General features: G+C 35.6%; 1 protein-coding gene across 1 annotated transcript in view; it reads right to left on the reverse strand.

Moving 5' to 3' along the window:
* The window catches only part of PPFIBP2 (PPFIA binding protein 2), a 113,117-nt gene that overhangs the window by 78,906 nt on the left and 11,237 nt on the right, over nt 1-22,974 (reverse strand). The window contains exons 2-3 of the mRNA XM_009288847.2: nt 14,869-14,966; nt 743-957 (exon numbers count right to left, since the gene is read on the reverse strand). Coding sequence (XP_009287122.1) covers nt 743-957; nt 14,869-14,935 — 282 coding nt within the window. The 5' untranslated portion in view covers nt 14,936-14,966. The remainder of the gene's footprint in view (nt 1-742; nt 958-14,868; nt 14,967-22,974) is intronic.

Genomic DNA, 22,974 nt, shown 5'->3' on the forward strand with positions numbered 1-22,974 from the left:
CATTAGGAAACCACCATTCACTTGCAGTGACAGACTTGGTGAAGAGGAGTGTTCTGGCAGGACCTGCTGTTTCTCTTCCTTTACATCCAATGGGTCTCTTCTAAGGTCTGTCTGAAGATCTGCTCCTCACCTCGTAAACCTCAGTCTTTCCCAATATAGTCAAATGTTTATTCCCCATCTATCCCGAGATGAATGTCTCGCATTCAGAAGCTAGAGCTCTCCTGCATTTACCGCCACTGCCAGGTGTACAAGATACTTTGGAGATTGATAATATCGATAGTTAAGGTAAAGGAAATGTAGCAAGGAAAAGGATAGGAGAATCATCCAATTTGTATTTGTCCCTTCAACAGACAATGCCACCATATTCCAAATTGGCAGTTTAAAAATGAAAAGTTTTAGAACTAGTTATAAACTTGTTTGTTATCTCCAGCAAAAGACCAACAAAACCAAACCAACCAAACCCACAGAAAAGGTAACTTTTTTGATAGTTCATTTTTACTATCTTTTGTCTCACCAAGGACAAAATAAGGTCTTTTACCAACTTCTTATACTCCTATATCTGCATTGCTCTAGTAATCAGCACATGAAGTGGTAATGTCCTCAGCTTTCTATGATTGCTTACCATCCCCTGCAGTTCTCTAAGTATGCAGATTTCAGTTATTACAAAAATAACTGAAGTATCAAAATACTTGAACCAATGCTGTTTGCAAACAAAATGGAAAAACTATAAATAATTACTCACCAGATTCTCTTCAAACCACTCCCGTATACACACTGCTGTGGCCCCCGGAATTTGATTTCGCAACGCTTCTTTCTCTTGAGGATCCTCTAGCATTTCCAATGCCATCTTTAGATCTTCCAGGAGATGCAAAATTTGAAATGTGCCCAAGTATACTGATGGAGCAGGCGATACAATATCATAACCACCATTAGCATACTCCGTAGCTGACTTTGTACCTAAAACAAGTAAAACCAGGAGAGACAATACTGTTATATAATTCTTTTGTAAGTGACAAACTAACTGACAAATATCAGTATTTCAGGCTTAGAAATACTTGAGTTAGTCTCTAGATAAATAACGAACACTGGAGAATTAAATGTAAGAGGTATGTACAAGCATATTAAAAAAAAATTTTGAACTAGAAAACATTTGCAATGTCTGTTGAATTACAAACACCAAAACCTTACCACAAATCACCTGTAATTTTCCATGGTTACCATGAGATGTCACTAACTTCTCAGCTACATAGAAGTCCCCACACAGAGCAGTGTTAAGCAACGTAAGAAAGATTGATGCAGTCCTTTGACAAGAAACTTAGATGAAAATAGATCATGTTACCAGAACTAGAAAAATATGTGACCTTGAGCAGGTTTAAAACCCTCCTACAGAGAACAAAACCCAAAAAGTTAGCAATAAAAATGGCTAACGAAACTTCCCTAGCTCTCTAAATTACAAAAAGCTCTCGAAGTTACAACACCTCCCTCCTGCCAGCCCTCCAGCACCAGTATTATTTTCTCAAGAACAATAAGGACAGCAACAAACATATCTCACTTGATGGAAGAATTATAAATAATACAAATTCTAATATCTCCAAATCTTTTCGTCTTAATACCCTGTGTTTCAATGAGATGCACACTAAACGAGCTATCTTTTCTCAGTCCTGAATTTCAGACCTTGATTTCATTCAATATCCCTTTGTTTCTTTAAGAACTAGTCAGATGGAAAACTTCTATTTGCTCTACTTTTTACAGTTTTTATTTACAATTTGTTGCTTCACGTACATAATAGATTGTACTCATGTTATGTCTTCATTCCTGTTCTCTCTGGCATAAGCAATCACATTTTCCCTCTATTTGACTTCATGGGAGATTTTGTTTTTAGGCTTTTGATCATTCATATTGTACTCTCAATCCTTTCATTTTGTACCATACTTTACAGGTGTATGTGGGATCCACATAGCATATAGTAATCCTTAGAAGACTGTATCATTGATCTACACAAGGGGATTATAATAACCGCCATACTATTTTTCTTTTTACTCCTCTGTTCAACACCATTTACACCTTAGTTATGAAAGGAACAGAAATCTTCACTGGGCCTTTGAAAACTATTTGCTAAGTTTTTTTCCTGAGCAGATGTATCTAATTTGAAACCCAGATGTGTAAGTAATTCAAGTTTTCTTCTTGAATGCACGCTACTTTGCATTAATCAATGTTAGTTTGCCTGCTATGGTTATTTATCTACCATGATTCGGACATTACAAACTATGTTTGAACCCAATGGTTCATTTTACATATAGCCAGACATATAACTAATACCTAAGTACAACTCATGAATATGCTGACAGCCTAGGTCCTAGTATGCTGAAATGCCTTCTGCACCTAGATTAGCTTTTAACCAAAATGCTAACTGATCATTTAATCCTAATATTGTTTCCCATCTCAATCAGTTTTTAATCCAAGACAATATTTTGTCTCTCATTTTGTGAACGCTTAACTTTACTCAAAGCTTTTGGGAAAATTCTAAATAGTATTACCCAGGTTTTCTTCAACCACTGCTTTAATGACACAGAGAATTCTGTCAGATCAATTATCTTTGCAAAAAATTGTGTGGTTTGAATTCTACAGTACGATGTAAATTTTTTTTGTTTGACTGTTTTAAACAATGCAAAACCATCCCTCGAAATTTCTAAAGTTTTGCAAGGCTCAGTAGTAGGGATTTAAATTTTTTTAAAGCAACAGTCTTCTTTTAATTACTGGAGTCATGTAGTCTTAACCTCTTTTCAAATTCAGAATATTCCCTGTTTGGTCCTGTTGACTTCCGATGCTTATGAGTTTATTTTCATACCTCAAGTGTGAGATCTCATCTTAATTTCTGGCTAAGACCATGTCCAAGATAAAGTTTCTTCAATATCCGGTGCTACAAAGACTACTACACAAGACAACTTCGCCTCATAAATCAACCTTGTCTTCTTGAATTATTTCCTTTTGAGGAGAGGATCAACTAACTGTTTTGCTGGATTTGAGTATTCTAACCACTGAAAGATATTTTCTTGTATATTTCTATACTCTCAGCTACTTATGCCAGCTTAGTGGTTTCTGTTTGTGTACTTCCTAACGCAGATTAATATTAAACTCTAGCAACTAAAAATAGCAGATTTCCAAATTGTGTAAGAGCCATTTGGATCATATAACCTCTTAAATCTTTTCATTCAGCCAGAGTGGCTCACTACTTACTTTCCAAAAGAGATACGCACACAAACTGAAATCTGGCACTGTCGTCTTAAGTAGCATTGATGCCACCTTTAAAAGTGTGGTTTCCTTGGTTATTGTGACATTAGTCGTAATCGAAGGTGAGTCTTGAGGACAGTCCTGTCCTGTGTAGGGACATTTGGAAGGTGGTAATGTATTTTTACTGGGAAAGAACATCAGCTTGACATCTAGTGATTGAGACAAAGTCGATTTAAGAATTTTTAGCGTTTTTTTCTTACTGTTCCCTTTCCTGCCTCAAGTTTTCCTCCATTTAAGTTTGCATGAAATTAGAAATAAATAAAAAAAGCCACAAAGAAATATTTTTCTATTCATTGCTAACAAAAAGAGAGGCAACAAATGAAAATTGTCAAAGACGTCCTTACGGCAAACTCACGTTCCCTGAACTACCTAACACCACACAAAAGCTGGTATATTTTATGACTTACCCCATACTTATGACTGGGAGTTCATTTTGAGCATAAATAGTACAGGATTTTAAACTGCAGAAGACAATAAAGATACTTCAAAATTTTCTTAGCTAATAATAGTAAACAGACAGCACAGTATTTGTTTGCTTACATGAATAAAGATGTAATGATCTTACAAGTGAACTGTCTGGAAATTCTTACATGCACTAGTTCCATTAAACCTTGAAAGGAAAAACATCTCTTTGATTAATACCAACTTAAGTTAAATGAAGGAAGTAGAGATTGAAAGCTTTGATTTCAATCATAATTTTAAATCTTTCAACTGAGGTTATTATCCGTGAAAGAAATTATTAAAAAAAAAAGTAATCAGTATTATTCAAGATTTGTATTTAGACTTCAAAAAGCAGGCACTGGTGAGAGAAGAATGTACCTATGTCCGATACCATCAGAAAGACAAACAAACAAACAAAACCCCAAACCATACATGTACCCTTATCATGCTGAGAATACAGGGCATAATTCTGAGATGTGCTGAAGATTCCAGCTCTCAGTAATCAAAATTCCACTAGTTTCAAGTCACTGGGATCACAAATATTAAGCAAGGACTTAAAAGTGCTTTGCTTTGCTGGATAGGGGCCAGAGTACTCAACAAAAGTTACAAAGCCCTCCCATGAGTAACTCTCTTTGTCTGGAACAGGAGTTACCCACAGATCTCAGTGCATCACTAGAAGAATATGACCCTTCACACCTCTCCATCAAATAATACAGGCATACACTCCTCCTTTGTGAAATTATTTTTAAACTGGTTTGCTATGGGTTGCTCCTGTAGTACCTTCTATTCTCCTGGCTGAAATGGAAAATGAATTCCTCTGAAAACAACAACTAATGCATTTTATACTAGGTAAAGAAATGCAGAAATGCAGAGTTCAACTCAGCATTTTCATTCAGAAAGCTGCCTGTTTTACTGTTTAAATTCAATTGAATCACAGGCTTGCTTCTCTTATTTGCTTTCCATGTAGTTTCATATTAAGTAGGACATATATTGCTCGTCAGAAGGACAAGAACACACCCTGAAAAACAGAAGTAAAAGTGCGTAGGAGTAAATAATTATATTTCTTTGCATTAGTTTAAACCTTTACGTCACCATGCTGCAAAGCACATTAAGTTTTAGCACCAGACAGTAAGAATTTGGATCTCCTTGCAGATAGATGGGGGGGGGGGAGGGGGAAGAGATGCCACAGTGCAAACAGAACACTATGTGTTACCAGTATACTCTACCATTAACAGCAATTAATTTGTGTGTAGCTTTATTATAGGTAGCTGAAGTGGGGAAGAACGTGGTTCAAGCACAAGAATTTTATAGGTACTCAGGAAAAATGAATGCAGTTTTGAACTCTTGCAAAAAGACTCATTTTGCACAGCCTTCAGCAAGTCACAGTCTTCCTGTGCCTCGTTTTTTCCAGGGGTAAACAGGACACAGGGGAATCTTTTGTCATTATGTTTATATAATACTCAACACCATGGTTTCCTAGTGTACTACTGGAACACAATTAATCATCATTAATGTCCACCTTAGAGGAGTAGGAAAGAAAGGGGAAAAAAAAAAAAGTATTGGAACTAAGACATTCCAAGCAGCTCAATTCTGGCTTCCACATACAGACAGTAGATGAAGGAGGTTAAACGTTGCTGCACAGTATGTATGGTAGAAAGAATAACAAAAGCAATAAAAAAAAAGAAAACAACTTTTAAGTTACACATTTCCTACACCCTGACCATGCAAGCACATTTTTAGTTCAAAGTTCCTTGCAATTAGCTGAATGGCTTCAAAGAAACGTTCCTTTTGGGCAAATACATAACCTATTCAGAAAACAGCACTACTGGTGGCTTGCAAAAAAGTTACTAAGCAGAAATAAAGAAAGAAGCAGAGAGCCTTGCCAGTTTGAAAATCCACTCTCCTCAGCTTATATTGTATACACTCATCCATCACCCAACTTTCACCACTCTTAGCAGTAGATACTGTTTCTGATCTCTCACTTTTCCTTGCATCTTAACTTCTGATCCCCTGCATTCATCCTTATTATCTCAGTCTTTCTGCTCTAAAACTGGCTGAGTTTTAGAAAAAAATTCCTGGTAATATACAAGTCAACCATCAGTGGTTAAAAAGAGATTTTCCTAAAACTGCTGACTCCTTTAGTCCAAAAAACAGCAAAAAACAACAAAAGCCCCACAACAAAACCCAAAAGCTACTTCTACGCTGGGGTAAGGATGACTTCCTATAAAGCTGAAATACTCAAGGGTAACAGTTTTGATATCTGACCAACAGTGGTTAGAATAAAGTTATAAACATATTTTTCTCTGGCCATTCAGTCAATCATTAGACTGCTAGAGATTTTTTTTTTACCTGAGTTTTTACTCAATGAGCATATAGGTCGTCCAAGTTCTTCCTCTCTCCTTCAAGACTACAAGGTGTAATTTTCTTTGAAGCACAAGTCTCTCTTTCTCATGAAGATAGCCTTGAAAACGTGAATTTATGTAAACTAGTAGTAAGGTCTGGATGGGACATAATTCAGCCTCCTCGTTCCTAAGCCTTCTGTCAAAGGAGTGACGAGGTAGCTCACACAATCCTTTCTTCTAATACGGTAATGCAAAATACATCACAAATGGTGTGTTTTGAATCATAGCTCATATTAGCGTCTCCTCAAATCTCTGTTTTTAGATCTTTAACTACAGGGAACAGTAACTGTTAAGCTGGATTAGCAGGAAACCCTAGGAAAAAATTTCCAAGCCTCGAATCATTAATGACCACATTCAGATGCAAGTTTCATGCAGCTCGGATGATTTTAAACTGAACTTTATTTACAACCACACGTGGAATCCTGGAGACAATTTTCAAGAGCTGTCTATAATTTCTTATGCAAATTATCTATGTAATTACTCAACCTTTTTCCTTTTACATGCCTATGGACTCTAAGCTGTGATGTGCAGCACATTAGGTACCATATACACAACTACAACAAAAAGATCTTTCCTATCCAGAAACACAAGCTAAGCAGCCTTACAGCTGGTGAAAAAAGGAAGATGGATTATGCAGCTATGATGGAGATTTGAGGCCGAGTCTCCATCGCAGAGGAAAAACAGGATCAACACGTTTTATTTAACAAAAACAAATACATGCACCAATTTTCTCTTTTTTATTTGTATTTACACACACAAAAAGGAAGTGTATTTAGGGCCAGAGAAACCAGTAGCCTAATTAAAACAGTGTTGTGAGACAACAAATACATCATCTTAGTACAAAATCCATAATTGTTTGTTGTAAGCAGTAGTAAGCTACTGCTAACATGAATACTGTTTCATGAAAAAAACTATCTCTGAAAGCATAGGGAAAATAAGAGCATTCAGTTTGTGATGAAATAAAGGCATCTTGTTTTATAAAAATTACACTATTTTGATTTTTAAAAAGACTCTTTCAAGTCAATTTCATTGCCTCCAAGTAGGAAGTTGAGAAGCTATGATCTTGAATTTAAAGAAATCCCATGTTTGATAAAACTTGTTTAAACTTCAATCTTAGAAACCTGTTCACTAGCCTGTTAAACAACTGAGTGACTCATGTACTGAAAAACAGATCACATCATATAAACCACAAAAGAACCTTTGTGTCTCAGATTTTCAGTCCTATGGGGTTATGGTCATCATGGTTTAACTGCCTTTCTTTGCTACATATTGTACCTGCAGCTATTTGCATTTCTATTTCTTTTCCATCCTTTTTCAAAACTTAATACAAATACCTATGATATATGGATTTTGTTTTGCATAAACACAATGCAGTACTGCATTTTTGGTAAGTTGATGTTGGTGTCTAGGTCATGACTATTTTTGTTGTTTTATACTGACAAAACTGTTTATCTATAGTCAGAGATAAAGAATTTAAAGTAGCATATTTCAATTGCAAAGATTTCTCCATTTTGAATTAGTTTTAAGTCTTATTTTCAAGAAAACTTCTAATTTTGCTGTTTTGCTGGAAAGGCAGGAACACATGCAAGGGAAGTCAAAGACCAACTTGATCAGTAAATCGCTGCTTGACTTGGACCTTCAAAGGACAATTTTGTCTTATACAAAACAATTTTAAACATCTATTTTTATAAAAGATCATTAAGTGTTTATAGGAAACAAATTCTCAGTGCTTTCAGCTCCATAAGATTCTGCAGTACTGTCCTGTTTACAAGGGGAATCCACCAGTACTACAAACAAGATTCAGAGAGTCTTCACTCTAGATCTTGTGCTCAGACCCCCACTGTCTGTGAGAAAATATACTTAGGATAGTGAGAGTATGGGAAGCATGTTTTGGGACAGTAGCCCAAATAGCTATAACAAACGACCTCTTGCAAGGTTAAGCACTCAAAATTGAGGAAATTCCAAACTTCAGGTTGCTCTGGCAACCCTGGGTTAGGAAGGAGCAGACAATGCTGCACATGCACAATCAACATGCAAGTTGCCATGATTTTCACATGCTTTTAAAACACAGATCAAAACTGCACCTGAACAGTGCAAGGTCTTAACTTGAAGGCTACAGCATGTGTAAAGCCCCTACAAAATATAGTATCAAATGGCTGTAAAGGTTATTCAAGTGTGCACACAGTTTCTGAGGCCACATCTTAGATGTTAACAAACCTAAAGGAAAGACCATTAATTTTTCACATCAGCTATCTGAGGATTAAATAATTAGAAAGACAGTGAACTGCTATATTTTTAAAGTTTTAAAAGATTTTAAATTGTTACAGATCTGTTATTGTTGACAATATCTAAGGAATTAACTAGTTAGCTTTTCTGAAGTTGAGTATCTGAAGCTAAATATCAGCACCTAACAAGCTATCAGAAGTGTTAGAAAAGAAAGATAAATGTGGAACTACAAATTATAAACCCTAAATATTTTGTTAAGTTTTTATATTTTCCCCTTTAATATCCAGGATGGTTAAAGGTCACCATTTTTATCTTTTTTTTCCCCTCACAATATTCTTGATACATAATTTTCTGGAACTGTTATGACAGGAAGTTATATATTTCTCTATCAAAGACCTGATTTCAAGTAATTTATTATTTAGTTTCCTTTTTCATATCTCTATTGCTATAAGATCTATGCATAAATATGCTCTAGCTAAAGGTTTCAAAAAGCCACTATAGTATCTTGTATAGTACAACTTCACAAATGCTCACCTTAATTAATGCGTAGCAGTAACAAGATAAAGAACAAGTGCTGTAGATATATTATTTCTTTAGTTCAAAAAAAAGCCTAAATTATTGATGGAAAAAGAACAGAAAATAAAAAGGAAACAGACTAATCATAAGTGAAGCACAGCCTATTAACATAATTACAATTTATTTAGAAAATACTAGAAAACCACTGCAGCTGTTGCTGTTCAATTACTCTGATCTATAACGAAAGAAATTGCTCATTATTTAAATTATTCTGTTTCTCTCATCATTATTTCAACTATAGTCTGTGTCAGTTCAGTGCTCTAAAATGAAATTTTACAAAGATCTCTGTATACAATTATAAAAAAAGTTATATACCTTTGCTATAGAAACTAAATTTTGAATTTGAAAATACTGTGAACGCTGAATAGGACATAAGTGATAAAAATATAAAGCCATCTGGAAGTCTACAAATTGAAAAGAAAAAATAGAAGCTATTCTCTAGTCGTTCTACACAATCACAAGAGGCTCGTACTGCCCATCAGCTGCATGTCACCCAGCGTGTATTTCAAATAAGACCCACCCCACCCCCCAAAAAAACACACCACAAAAAATAGGATTAAGTGCTCTCCGTCTGGTCTGGACAATTTCAATCCCTTATGAAGCAGAACAGAGTTGTCTATCTACTTCACTTAAAGTGCTGTGAGACTTGTCCTTACATTCTGAATGAATCCTGTGATGACGTATATGACTATTCATGGGTAAAGGATGAGGTCACTAGGAAATACTTTGATTTCCTATTATTTATGTAGGAACTTAGTGAAAACCTTACTCCACAAAACCTAAAATTCATCTAAAGGGGTTCAAATGAGAGTGTTAGTATTTTTTGTCTACTCCTGCATTCTTAATCCAAGTTCTAATCACTTAACCAGAGGTGACTTAGTAATCTAACACATCCAGGAACACAGCGTAGCTCTGGAACTTGAACTCTATTGTTTTCATAGTAAAATTATGATGGGACAGAACAATAAAAGAAAAAAAGAAGAAAAAAAAAACCACAAAAAACCCCACAAACAGGTCCTCCTTCAAATTCTGGCAAGTAGATCTCACAAGGAAAATATATTAAACTGGAATTAAAATCTTGTTCATCTCTTCAGTATAATTTCCTCTAAAGTCCCCTTTTTCAGCACGGGTGTGGGAAGTGGTTGGGTTTGTAGCACACAGCCAAAGCAATGAACTGAACACAAGCGTTCTGCCACCTCAAGAGAAGGGAATTTAAACATGCATACTTCTTGGACAACTTCTTGACAAACTTTTTAATTATTTATATTTTTTAATCTTTCAGTACTAATACTGAAATATCAGTACACACCCATGTGATAACACATTTAACTTTCTCATTATTTTTCAGTAAGCAATAATTGCAGGAGCTCTGGTTAAAAGGAAACTCAATAATTACACTGATTACTTGGTGCATTTGAAGAGACCGGAGCTGCAGCAGACTATAATATTGTGACAGGAGTTTTTAGATCTTCCAATTATGGTCAGAATTCACAAAAGGAAATAATGGATTTCCAGATTGTTGGCAGAGATAAGCAGTTTGATATAAAAATTATTTTAATTCATTAGGATATATTGCAAAGAAAAAAAAAATCAAAATCTATAGTCCTATAAAGAATTTTAATAAATGGGTACAAGCTGAATAAAAGGGAAAGTAATGACTTGGTCAAACCTCAGAGGGAAGCAATGCCAAAGTCATGCACCTCAAATAAAGAATGTATAGACAGATCTGACATATGGGCGCTTTCTTTAGAGAAAGCCTCTGTTTGGAGTGCAAGTCATTCTAGCTAATGGATAAGTAATGTTCACTGACAATCACATTAGCCCTTTTTGCTATTTTAGTCAAATAAGGCTAATCATTTAGCATGCCTAATTTATATAGCTATGAGGGTGGGTTATCAGTACAGATGTACTGAAGCATAGAAGACTTGGGAACACTGACCTATCTGTCAAATTTGATCAAGCCCAATGAAATTCAATTTGTTAATCTTGCTTCACAATCCTACCCTCATGCACTCTAAACACTAATACATTTTGAATTGCAGCGAGATGCACAATCTACAGTGAGACTTTTTATTTGGATTAATCAGAATCATGTATGAGCTATGTTAACAGTTGGAGTAAGAGACCTGACTTTTAAAATTAGAAGGCTAAAAGTAGGACTGCAAATCTGTAAATGTTTGTAATATGTATTTGCATGCCCAGTTCTTACCTTAAAGGACAAGACCACAATCTAATATTTTAATAACAACTACAATTAATAAAAGAAATCAAGACTGTTTTCGCATTAAACAGAGAGAATGCTGGTTTTGCATGTGTATATATAAACATGTACTCAAGCTTCAAAAATTAACCAATGCAAATTACACATCTCTGGACTTCTCACTTCTCTAAAATAGCGATTAATGCTCATTTTGTGCCTAAAGCAAAGGTTTCTGAGGCCAAGAGAAGAGCATAGCTCTCCTAATACCCACTCAGGCCTCATTCCAAAGGAAACATCTTTTTTATCAGCTACATAAGTTTCCAACAGTCATGAAGTTTAGCCTTAGTCTTTGAATCCAATGCTACCTAGAGATACACGGAATCTGGATACGGTGAACTGAAATAGCACAAGCTCTGAACAGTTGATTTTTTGCTGTTTCCAGTCTACTCTAAGAGCAGCTACATTTGCACAGATGATTTGTCCAATATTTGCATAATATGGTATATATAAATCTGCAGTTAGAAGACTCTCAGTCCTGGTTTGTTTCATGACAGTCCTCCAGTCCTCCTTCTGAAGGAGTTTCCTACCTTATTTGTTCTCTCGCCATACAGGACAAGAGAACATTCCTGTTTTCCAGTCCCTGCCCAAACTGCATAGAGAAGCTTACTGGATTGAATTAGAGAGAATCAAACTTGAATAATTACTATGTTCCTCAATTTGAGACGAATTGGAATAATAACTGTATCCAAGTATAGGCTCCAGCAGATATATTTGGTCCTTCAATCATACCAGAATATTCAAGAAACAGTTCTGGAACACATAGAACATTAGCTAGAGGAGAATGACCAGAACGACTTAATTCAACCTGTCTTAAAATGTCTTATCTATTTTTAGTAATGGAAAATAATAAATAAATAAATAAGGCAAAAAACCTTCCCACCCAATTGAGCTTTTACTTTATGTTATAACTAAAAATAAAGGAATAAAGCAATATGTTTTTTTATTGGTACAGGTAGATCTAATTCTGAAATCATATGGGAAGTATTCAATTAACATTGATGAGACTTGACAGATGCATTGTCTGGGAAATATCTTTGTTCTTTTCCCATTAGATATCTTTATATAAGCCTGTTTTCCATATTACACTGAGTATCAGTGGACATTAGACTAAAAATGTACGTAATGTGAAGTCATAAAGTCAGCTCTCTTGAAGAGGTTGCCAATTTGCTCATGACCTACCCATGCACTGTGGAAACAAACTCTACATACCACTAGCATGCCTGAACCTTTTTGTTTTAGAGCTTGGGCACCAACACCACTACAAAACAGCTGTGAATGGGATGTGCAATCTGCTGATTCACACAGAATATTTCTTCCATCATTTGCTTTGCTTCTCTGTATCACTGTCTCCACCATCATGGCAACTAAGTGAGGGGGGTAAAAGTGATGTTGTTTGGAAGCCTGGAACAATTTAATTCTATTCCTTATTTATCAAGATTAAGCCCTAAAATGTTATGGGCACAAACAATCTGAAAAAGGAGTGGGGAAAAGGAAAAGAGTATTAAAAACAAAAAAAAAAAATCAAACCTGGCTTCCAACCTCAATTATTTTTCTAGCATGAAACTAGAAGAAATATGTGATTTTCTTAGGCAGTCATATATTGCCATTTAATCAGTTATGCCACATACTACAAGGCTATCTTCCCATACCATGGAAAAAATACCCAACGCTAAACACCTATTGTCTTACCCAGAACTAGCCTCACAACAACCATTTTTCAGAGCTTCTATTCATGGAAATGCTAGCAATGAGTAGCAATGTTATCCTCTCAGTGGAAAAACCATACAGCCTGTAAGTCTGCAAAACTTTTTTGAAGGGAATATGAAATGGCATCTTCAAGTAAAACTGAAATTTTTTCTAAACAAAATATAGCACTGCTCAGATAAGCAAGGCAATAGACCTGTTTGTTGAATACATGGTCTTTTACTGCTCATAAGAGAAGTACTTGAGAGGACAATTTGAGACAGGCTGGAAGCACAATCTATTAACAGAAAAGATTGAAGCAGATGAAATCCTATGGAATGACAAACCTGAAAATCCTCAAAATCATGACAAGTTTTCTAACTCTTTCCTTCAAATGAAAACGTACCACAAAGCTCTGGCAACTCCTGGAAGAAAATAAGTGTTCCATAGGATAATTAAAGGAACATGGGCTTCTATGTTACTTTGTCTCTTTCATAGCACTAGCCAGGATCATAACCCAAGGTTTGCAATGGCTAAGAAATTATTTCAGTTCCCTAGTTTATGAATTATGGTTTGGGACTTGCTTTTCTTTTTCCCTCTTTACATATCTAAGGGAAGTCCAATGCTTCCCTGACTATCTGTTTATGTGTTTTGTAAGAGGTGAAAAAGTAAAATCCCAATTAACTTCTGTGTGTCAAAATCTTGTTTGAATAAAGTTTTGCATTCAGAAAAAGAAGGGAGAAGGAAATACATATCTAAATTTTCCTATTTGCCTTGAACTTGTTCCATTGGTGTGAAGAGTTATTTGTGGAGTTATATCTGTCACATATTCACATTTACACTTCTGTATGTCTTAGCAGTCTGTTAAAGCTTGCACATTTAGAATAGAGTGAAGACTCATATGTGAGATGAGATGAGGAAAAAAAAAATCTAGACATTCTTTGAACCAAAAATTCTGGATAATGACTTCCTGCCTAATCATGACTAGTCTGATGGTAATATTTGAAGCTCCATATTAGTCTCTGGATAGAAAGCTTTACTAGAAGAGCAGGAAGAAGCACAACTGCAGCAACAAGAGGCTGATGTCATCTTCATCATTAGGGGGGGGGAAAAAAAAGAAGGCACAGCATGGGTGTCACTATTTAAATTTATAAAGCTTTAGTGAATGTTTTCCCATTGTGCACAAGTGAGATCATGGCCCTACCCAGATACTTCTTTTAGGAGCTCATACTGAATGGTGTGTGAGCACAAACCCCAAGGCTACTGAGTCCTAACCACAGAAATTAACTTCTCTTCTTGAATACTGTAACGTTGAGAGAAAATTTTTTTAATTGCCTTACCATGAGAGCACCAAAAGACAGTAAATGCTGTCTCGCATCATAGGCCTTTCTAGTGGACAGCTGTGTAAAAAGAAATTCGTATCTCCACTCCTGGATATAAATGTCAACAAAAAGATATGCACTCTAACTCATTAGGCCGTGAAGGTAATTAATAGCTAAGCTATTTTAAATATATACATAATAAATAAAGAAAATTATGTATATTTTTATATATACACACATATTTATGTATATCTATGTATGCGTGTAAAATACAGATATATACTATCCAGCTAACTGGAAGCCTTGGTGAAAACTTTTTTCAAAGACACACTGAAATAAAAAACTAACACATACAATATGGAATGATACCACATGAATTAGGATGTGTTTAAGTTACCATATAGCATTAGAGAAAAGTAAATCTCTCTTACTTCAATATTCATGCCTGAGGTGGAATTGCAGGTTTTCTTCCTTTATTTTGCTTTAAATTTTCTTCACATAACTGTTGAACCATAGAAATCTGTGTGTCACAGAGAACTTGACAAACTGAGAATAATAATTAAAAAGGAAAAAAAAAAAAAACCCACCAGGAAAATTGCAGGAGGGAAAAAGACAAACATAGTTAAATCTCAAAATAGTTTGGTGTAAAAATAAAGCATTATTATACCTGCAATGATGTCATCCATCTGTTCCAACGCTGCCTCCAGCATATGACTAGCATCAGAAGCCATCATCTATGATTTCTTCAGACCTTTACTCTTTCTACTGAAAAGACAGATGAAACCATGTGTATTACACTAAACCAGACCTGACAGAAAAATGTATGTCACCGTTACATTATAAATTAATTAAGCCACACAAGCAAAAGTCCACACAAGCAAAAATACAGCCTAGTGATATGAAAACTAAAAAAAATTTCTATTCTTGATAGATGACTTGGAATTTCTAAGGTTTTCATTCGTTGTTGATTTTTATTTATTTTCTTTTTAAAGAGATTTTACTGAAACAAGGAAATGCAGATGGAAACAAAACCAAACAATCTCAAATACTGGAAGCTTGAGATTCCCCTACCCCTCATCCCTAACAATGGTTTCCTAGATTCAAAGTTCAGTGCATTTCAACCTTTTGCACTGTGGGGAAAAAGAGGATTTCAATGAAGGAATGAACACATGGTGAACAACATGCTTAACCTATAAGCAGAACTCTGTAGGTGCTCTGCTTTTTGATTGCTGCCTTAAGAGTAAAGACAGCTCTGAAATCATTTTTACTCCTCCTTTCTACACCCCCATTCAATCTTTCTACCTCTTCTTTCATGACACTGAAAATACAGTTCTTTCTGTTCCAATAACCAAAATGCCCCAAGTATGAAGTTCCTGCTGCCTCTTTAACACAGGATTAAAGACATTCATGTTACCATCTGACATTAAGGATAACAAATAAAATGTTCCAAAATTAGTCTCTACTTGTGAGTTGGTGTTGCTGGACTCTTAGTCAAGTAGCAGTCACTATTGTCAACAGATGACATTTCAAAGGGGAAAAGAATTTACGCGGTCCATTTCACTGCCAGTGAGAAAATTCTCTCTGAAATAAGGCCCTTTTGCACATCACTTCATCGCTGAAGTATGAAACCAGTGCCCACACAGTGATGAAGAGGGATCGTACTTACGCATAATTTTTGCAGTGCTCTAACACACAACTCAAAATACTGACAAAGCATTTAAAGGGTCATAGAATTTTGATTTCTCTTCCATGAAGGGTGCAATTCAGTCCTTTGACATTCAATCTTCTGATACAGCAAGTTTTTAAATCTGTGATTCAAAACTGTTCAATTTTGACAGCTTTCTAAGCACCACAAAAGACAACTGTCTGACAATGGCTAGAGGTGTCCTTCAAATGATGCAGGTTGTAGACAAGCGTATAGGCAATGGTCATATGTTTGTGTGGCAAATTATTTCAATGTCACTGAAATTACACTAATCTGTATTTATCATGTGATTACCTATGCTAAGAATTCAATTATTTTGAATTTAAATAAATATTACAATAATCTCTAATGGCAATTCACATAGATGAAAATATTTTTGTACTGTGTTCATCAAGTGACAGTTCAGACACTGGCCACCATGACCAATTGCATGACTGGTAGCTAAACCACCCACATTTACTCTCTCAGTTGGAGTCTGCCTAAACACTAGAATGTAGAATCAGCAGCCAGAGGATAAAGTCAGCTTTAAAATAAAAGCTTACCCATTTTATGTTTCAGACGGACCGTCGGGAAGGGGGGGGGGGGAAACCCTAAAAGTACACTTAAGTCTGACTCCAAATTACTGCATCATAAGAAATGTTCAATCTCAGTAATAAGCGCAGTACAATGGAAAATTTTTACTAACGAGTCAAAATTATTTCCTTCCCTTCCAAACCAAGACGCCCAAGATGCAGGCTTTTCTCCACGGTGCTGGTGAAATATACACAAAGAAAGCTAATTTATTAATAACCTCTGCGTTATCAGTAAGGTGCGTGTCCTATGTCCATTCTAGTCAACGTATACAACACCACTATCTAGAGGGAGAGATGCAGGAATAAGAGTCAGAAACTACTATGTTCTAATTTGAGCTCTGCCATTTATAGCTTGTCGTAATGGGTAAGCCATTATTTAACTTCAGATCAAATTGATCTGAAGAGCAATATGAGAATGCCTTATCAGAAAACGGAAGAAAAATCTTTAGTGTCACCAAGGCAAAGATTAATGGTTGGTTTTGGTCTCTCCATTTTTGTCAAAATAATAATTTAAGTATGAACAATGCTAAATGTAACAATTTCTCCAAAATGCATCTGACCCAAATATTTCATTTAATGGTATTGGAAATAACACAAATTATGCTCAGAATAATCTGAATGACTGGAAAGTCATTAAGTCAGCTCATATAAACTTAAAATTTCAGAATGCTTACACATGTGAACTTTACAGACACTCCCTCTGATTCTGTTGATTCAATTTGTTGGTTTTGATAGATTTCCATCTTCTGTTGTCACATTTACCTGCCAGTAGCTTTGTAGATTCACTGAAAACTTTAGAGATACCCAATTCTCAACTGCAATGAGCCTCCTTCCTTGCAATATTTGCCCTAGTTCAAAGCAACCCTAACATCGGTAATAACCACCTCAGTGAAAGGAAATCCACCTACAGTAAGCAGCTGCCGAAGAGGCACCTAGGCTACCTTGCTCCTTTGGCGGATGTGGCCACCAGCCACTCCCCCAGAAATCTATGGCCACCAGCTGTGTTGGTAAATCAGGACAGTAGACTGGCTCAAAATTAGAAGGGAGAAAAAGAGTGAAAAATACTAAAAATAGCATAGAGTTTCTATTGCTAGATCACACTGCATGCTCTATTTGTGCTGTAAGCTACTGCTCCGCATGCTTAAGGTGGCTAGAGCAATACACAGTTGTTATTAACAAGAAATGCAGGACTACTATTTCTTCTAAACATCAGATACAGTATTTGACCATCTGTAGTGAAAAAGGTACAGGAAATGCTGATACATTACATTACAAACTTGAAATTTTACTCATAGAAAAACCTTCAATCAAGACCTTGGCACAGACCAGAAAGTTTTGCTGAAAAATACCACCAAAACTAAGTCTTCTATCTCCTCCCAGCCTCCACACTCTGCCTGTTTTCTCACCTGTATCCACAGTGTATGTGCTCCTTAACTGCATTAAGCTAGAGTAAAACCTGCTGATCAAACAACGATTTATTAATAAAAGCAAGGTTCTCTGCTCCAGAGCAATAATGTAATATTACTTGCTTGACATCTTTTTCTAGATAGACCTGTTGCTTGTGCTTCAGGCAAGTCTTACTTTCCCAGACACTCCCTTCTTAGAGTTTGACTGTTCTGAGCAATATTATGAAAATAGCTTGTTAGATCTCCTATGCTTGTTAGATCTCCTATGCTTTCAGTTACCATTTCTGATCTAGTTCTACAGAAATACCTGCAATTGGGGATACTTTTTTTATTAGTATTAACTAACAAGACACCTGTATCAATCTCAAGGCATGCTGAGTGCCTCAGACAGGATCCATCTATTTGCTGGTATTTTAATTGCAATTCCTTTTACAGTTTTCATTCCTGAATGACATCAACAGATGCAGAACACCATGACTTACCTACCTATATAAAAATATATGTATATTTTGAAAAATGATTTTTTTCAGCTTTGGTAAGGACCAAACAAAAACTCTAACAATACAGTACAAGCTTTAATATTAGCAAACTCTAACCTTCAGCATTTATTAGATTAATTTATATACCAGCAAAATACAAGAACCAATCTACTCACCTTTTCAGGTCCCTAAGAAGAAAAGAATTTACTTTTTTGCCTGATCAGTAAAAATTGCTCACTATTAATAGCCAAAGTTCTACTGTTAAGCAGACGTAAATCTAAATTATTATCATCCCTTCTAAGCCACACGCTCATACTAATTTAGAGCCCAGCCCACAGATAAAGATATTGCAACCCTGTTTGTTATAATTACCTAAGTAATAAGATCTTCCAGGAAGTGCAGACAGAGCAAACTGGTCTGAACGCCCTAAATTTATTTTGCTCAGCTAGCTTTACCCTATAAATCCCAATCCGAGATTTGCATTTCAAATAAAATGAAAAATCTTTGGTAGAACATTGTGCTTAAAGCCAATATCCCTTGCAAATTTCTTAACCTACTTTCTGTATGTAAAACTATAGCTTACTGTGTCCAAAAAGAACATAATATTTAGCAGACATATTCACTGTGAGCAAGATGTTCTTCAGAATTATGAAAAGCCTTAATTAAATTTGAATCTTTCATGGCTGCCTTGAACCAGCAGCTGTCCAGAGATAAGAATGTGAACATTTAGGCAACTCGTAAGTCAGATGTTTTTCCAAGGTTGCTCCTAATAATGAGGTCGCCAACTTTATCAGTTATGGAGAGGGGTGTGGTTTTTGACAAGAACTCTTGAAATCCAGATCTTGCCTTAATATCAATGCTTTGGGTGACCTACAAATTCCTCTTACATTTAGAAGACACAGCTCATAATTAACTACCACCACCTTTTTTTCCTGGGATGAATAAATACATGTTTGTAAACTATTTAAAGATTCAAATTCAAGTATCACATTGCTTTGTACTTAATGGTATAATGAAATATCAAGTGGCTTGGGTAAGCTTCAGAAGTCCTCCATGCTTTTTTCAGCTGCAAGATGACTCCTGAGCTGGAATGAAGAAATGTGCACAATTTCCACCCCCACCATTTCCCACCTTGCTTCTCCCCCAGCCACATGCTGTATTGTATCCAGTCACCCCACAGGAACACAACTGCTGATTCATCTCTCCAACCTGGCTCAGTAGTTCTCAGGACACCATCAAATACAAAAGTTATAAATACATATTTGGATCCTGGCCTTTTAGAACCTGGCATACCTCTCTAATTAAAGTTAATCCTTAGTCCTAAATAACCATGCACAGCTGCTGGAAACAGAACAATTTCTGATGATCACTAGAATGACTGCCCAAGGAACACTACTTATACAGCATCCTCCAGGACTATCCAGCCAGAAATCTGGTTCATCTGATTATAGCTTAAATTTAATTTATTTGTTAATAGAGCAAGTAGTGTCTGTATTTCCCCTTCAGATGCTTCATTGGAATAGGCAGACGGGTAAACAGAACCATCTGAAGGGGAAATACAGATTTAACCCTTCTTCGATTACCCTTTATGTAATAAATAAAAACAAGACTATAGAGGGTTTTTTAAGAATAACTAGAATGGGAATTAAAAAAAATAATATTATTTTCAGCTAGAAAGTGTAAAGGGTCCATACTAAGGGTGAGGCGGAAGCTCTAAAGAGAAATATAGATTAGCCAAAGTTGAATCAAGACCTGATACTGAACTATTTCAGGTAGATGGTAGAAGAACTGGTAAAGTCTCTAGTCAACATATTGCTGGGAGTCCTTATATGAAGGGACATCCTTAGGTGAAGCACAGTACTAGCACAATACCTCCATGATGAAAATGAGCTAACTAAGCTCATTAACTAAATAAGCTAAACTAACTTATGCAGGCAGCTGGGTATTATCCTGGCACTGTAAAACCACCACGTTTGTGTGCTGCTGATAAAAGTTAGAGTGACAAGCAGTAAGAAGTATGCTGCTTTTAAAAATATTATACTAAATAATTTGATTTAAGATATGAAGGGAACTGAATGTAGTTATATTTACTGCATTATGAAGTAGCAAAGTCAAAGCCAAACATCTGTTTTCAAAAATAAACCCATTAAGTTTGCTAATACGAGTCTGAATTTCAATTTTGGGGGAAGGGAGGGGAAAGGAAAAAAGAAAGCACCCTTAAAAATATGCTAAGTGATCTGACTGATACTTTATGATGCTTTAAGAACACAAATCACCTCACAGTAACTCCTCCACAGGACTCATGGATATTAAGTTACAGTTGCTATTGGTACCATAACCAAATTTCCTGACTCATGTTTGTACAAAGTCTCATCCTTACATATAAAAGCTGACGCTGACAGAATGGCATGTGCAAAGTGAGGTTTCTTCAGCTCCTCTCTATAGCAGTTCTATCAACTGTAGAAAGCCCTTCATTCCTTCAGTGTTGTTTTAAACATTGTACATAACAGCTTAAAAAAGCACTTCATAATTTAATTTTAAATTGTTATCAGATATTTTAAGTTTTCTCTCTGTTATACACAGTATAAAGGGAAATGTTGTAGCTTCCGACTTTGCAAATCTTAAAAGCAAAATTGCATTATTTATTATTGCATTAAGTGAAAAAACCCACCCTAATTATTTTAGTTCAGTTGTCATCTAACTAGTTCCAATTTCTCATAGTTAAAATTTCAAAAAACCCACAATGAATAAATTCTTTGGATTTAAACTTCAACTGAATAAAGCATTACCTGGTAAAATACATGAGAGGAAAGTTTCTGAACCAAACTGTAAACATTTCTGGTCTTAAAATATATGCAAAGATGAATGGCATACAAAAGTCAGGTTTGGTACTACAGTTCACATTTAGTTATAAAAGTATTCAATTAAGAAGAATTAGACCCCCAAAATTCTGACATTTAAAATAAACTATGTTTTTTTCTTTCCCTTCTAATCTCAGGTATTCACTGGCCTCAAGGTCACAGCTTCAAACTTTCTTCCATGAAGGTCAACATTTCAACTAGGTCTTCTAAGTTACTCAGCAAAAAAAAAAAAAACCCAAACAAAAACATGCAAGACTTGAAAAACTTAAGCTGAGAAATGATATAATGAATGATCCTGTGAAAGTAAATTAATGCTCCAGTAAATTGAAAGCTGAGAAATGGTAATAAAAGTAAACACAGAATTCATGCATGAATGAACTCTGCGCTAGAGTAAAACAGAGGACAAGATCTTGAAAGAAATTGAGAGAGATTAGGTATATATGATTGACAAAAGTATTCAAAGCTATCATCTATAAAAATCCTAAAAATCTAGACAAACTATACTGCTGGAAAAAACATTCTTTAAAATTTGAGAATTAGGAATAACATTTCTTATGGTTCATAAATAGTTCTCAGGCTTTTTCAAATCTCCCTGAAACAAAGGCTTCACAGCCTGGCCCACAACTGACAATCAGGCCAGTCCCTTACGGAAAATCCTAGTGTTCAATTTTTGTTTGCCTTTCTGCATTTCAGTAAGTTTTGTAAATGGAAATCATTCTTCTTTCCCATTAAGTTGGTATAGAACCAACTCAGCAGAGCAAGCACTACTAATAACTTAATTAATTAATCTATTAAGTACATGTGTATAAATCCCACTAGGGATACAGAAGTGTATATAAGCACTGTGAAACAGAGATTTTGCATTAACTTATGCAGGTACCATTTGGAATATTAGTCTGAAAACACAGATGTTTCATTGAAAGAGGCCAGTGCTAGCATAGGGCCAGAAGATCTGATATCTCAAATTAATGTAAGGAGGTCCAGTTTTCAAATCTGCTCACAGTGTCCATTTTCTTCAGTTCCTTGATGTATACAGAGGATCATTGTAAAAAGCAGCTGCTTTGCCAACAAAGAGCAAACACTCCTCAGCCAACTGGCTGAGTTTTTAGAATCCATACAGTCCTTGGTCCTAGTGCCTCGACTTCTATTTATTATTGCCTGGAGTGTAATCAAGACAGGTATCCATGAAATTCATATGACTCAGAGGCAGAAAACAGCTATGTATTTTTGGAACTCTTATGACACCATAAGAACAGTCATGCTTTTTCAGACTAAATGTCTGTCTGGCCCAGTGCTCTGTCTCTAATGATGTTCGGTGCAACACAGATGCATAGTGATCAGTCTCCTGCTCTCTCTTTCCCAATAATCAGCAAGCATGAGGCTTTATGAAACACAGACTGGGTAGGAACCATCATGTTTCATAGATGTTGAAGGACCTACCCCCTGTATATTTATCTGATTTATTTTCAAAACCATTTTGTATAATTTTTCAGTGAATGCTCTGACTCTTTATCTGATTTATTTTCAAAACCATAATTGTATAATTTTTCAGTGAATGCTCTGACTTTACAGAAAAAAACAAAACAGTGGTTAATCACTGCTCACTTTTTTTATGCCACTATCTTACCAGTCCTATTCTCCTTTCTCCCCTACATCATCCCTGTCTAACTGAAGAGTCGCTATCCTGCAAGTCTCCCCTCAGAGTAAACCCAATCCATACTTTTCAACACACTTGCTGCTCCTCTAGATA

The sequence above is a fragment of the Aptenodytes forsteri genome, unplaced genomic scaffold, assembly GCF_000699145.1.
Source record: "Aptenodytes forsteri isolate BGI_AS27 unplaced genomic scaffold, ASM69914v1 Scaffold8, whole genome shotgun sequence".
NCBI lineage: Eukaryota > Metazoa > Chordata > Aves > Sphenisciformes > Spheniscidae > Aptenodytes > Aptenodytes forsteri.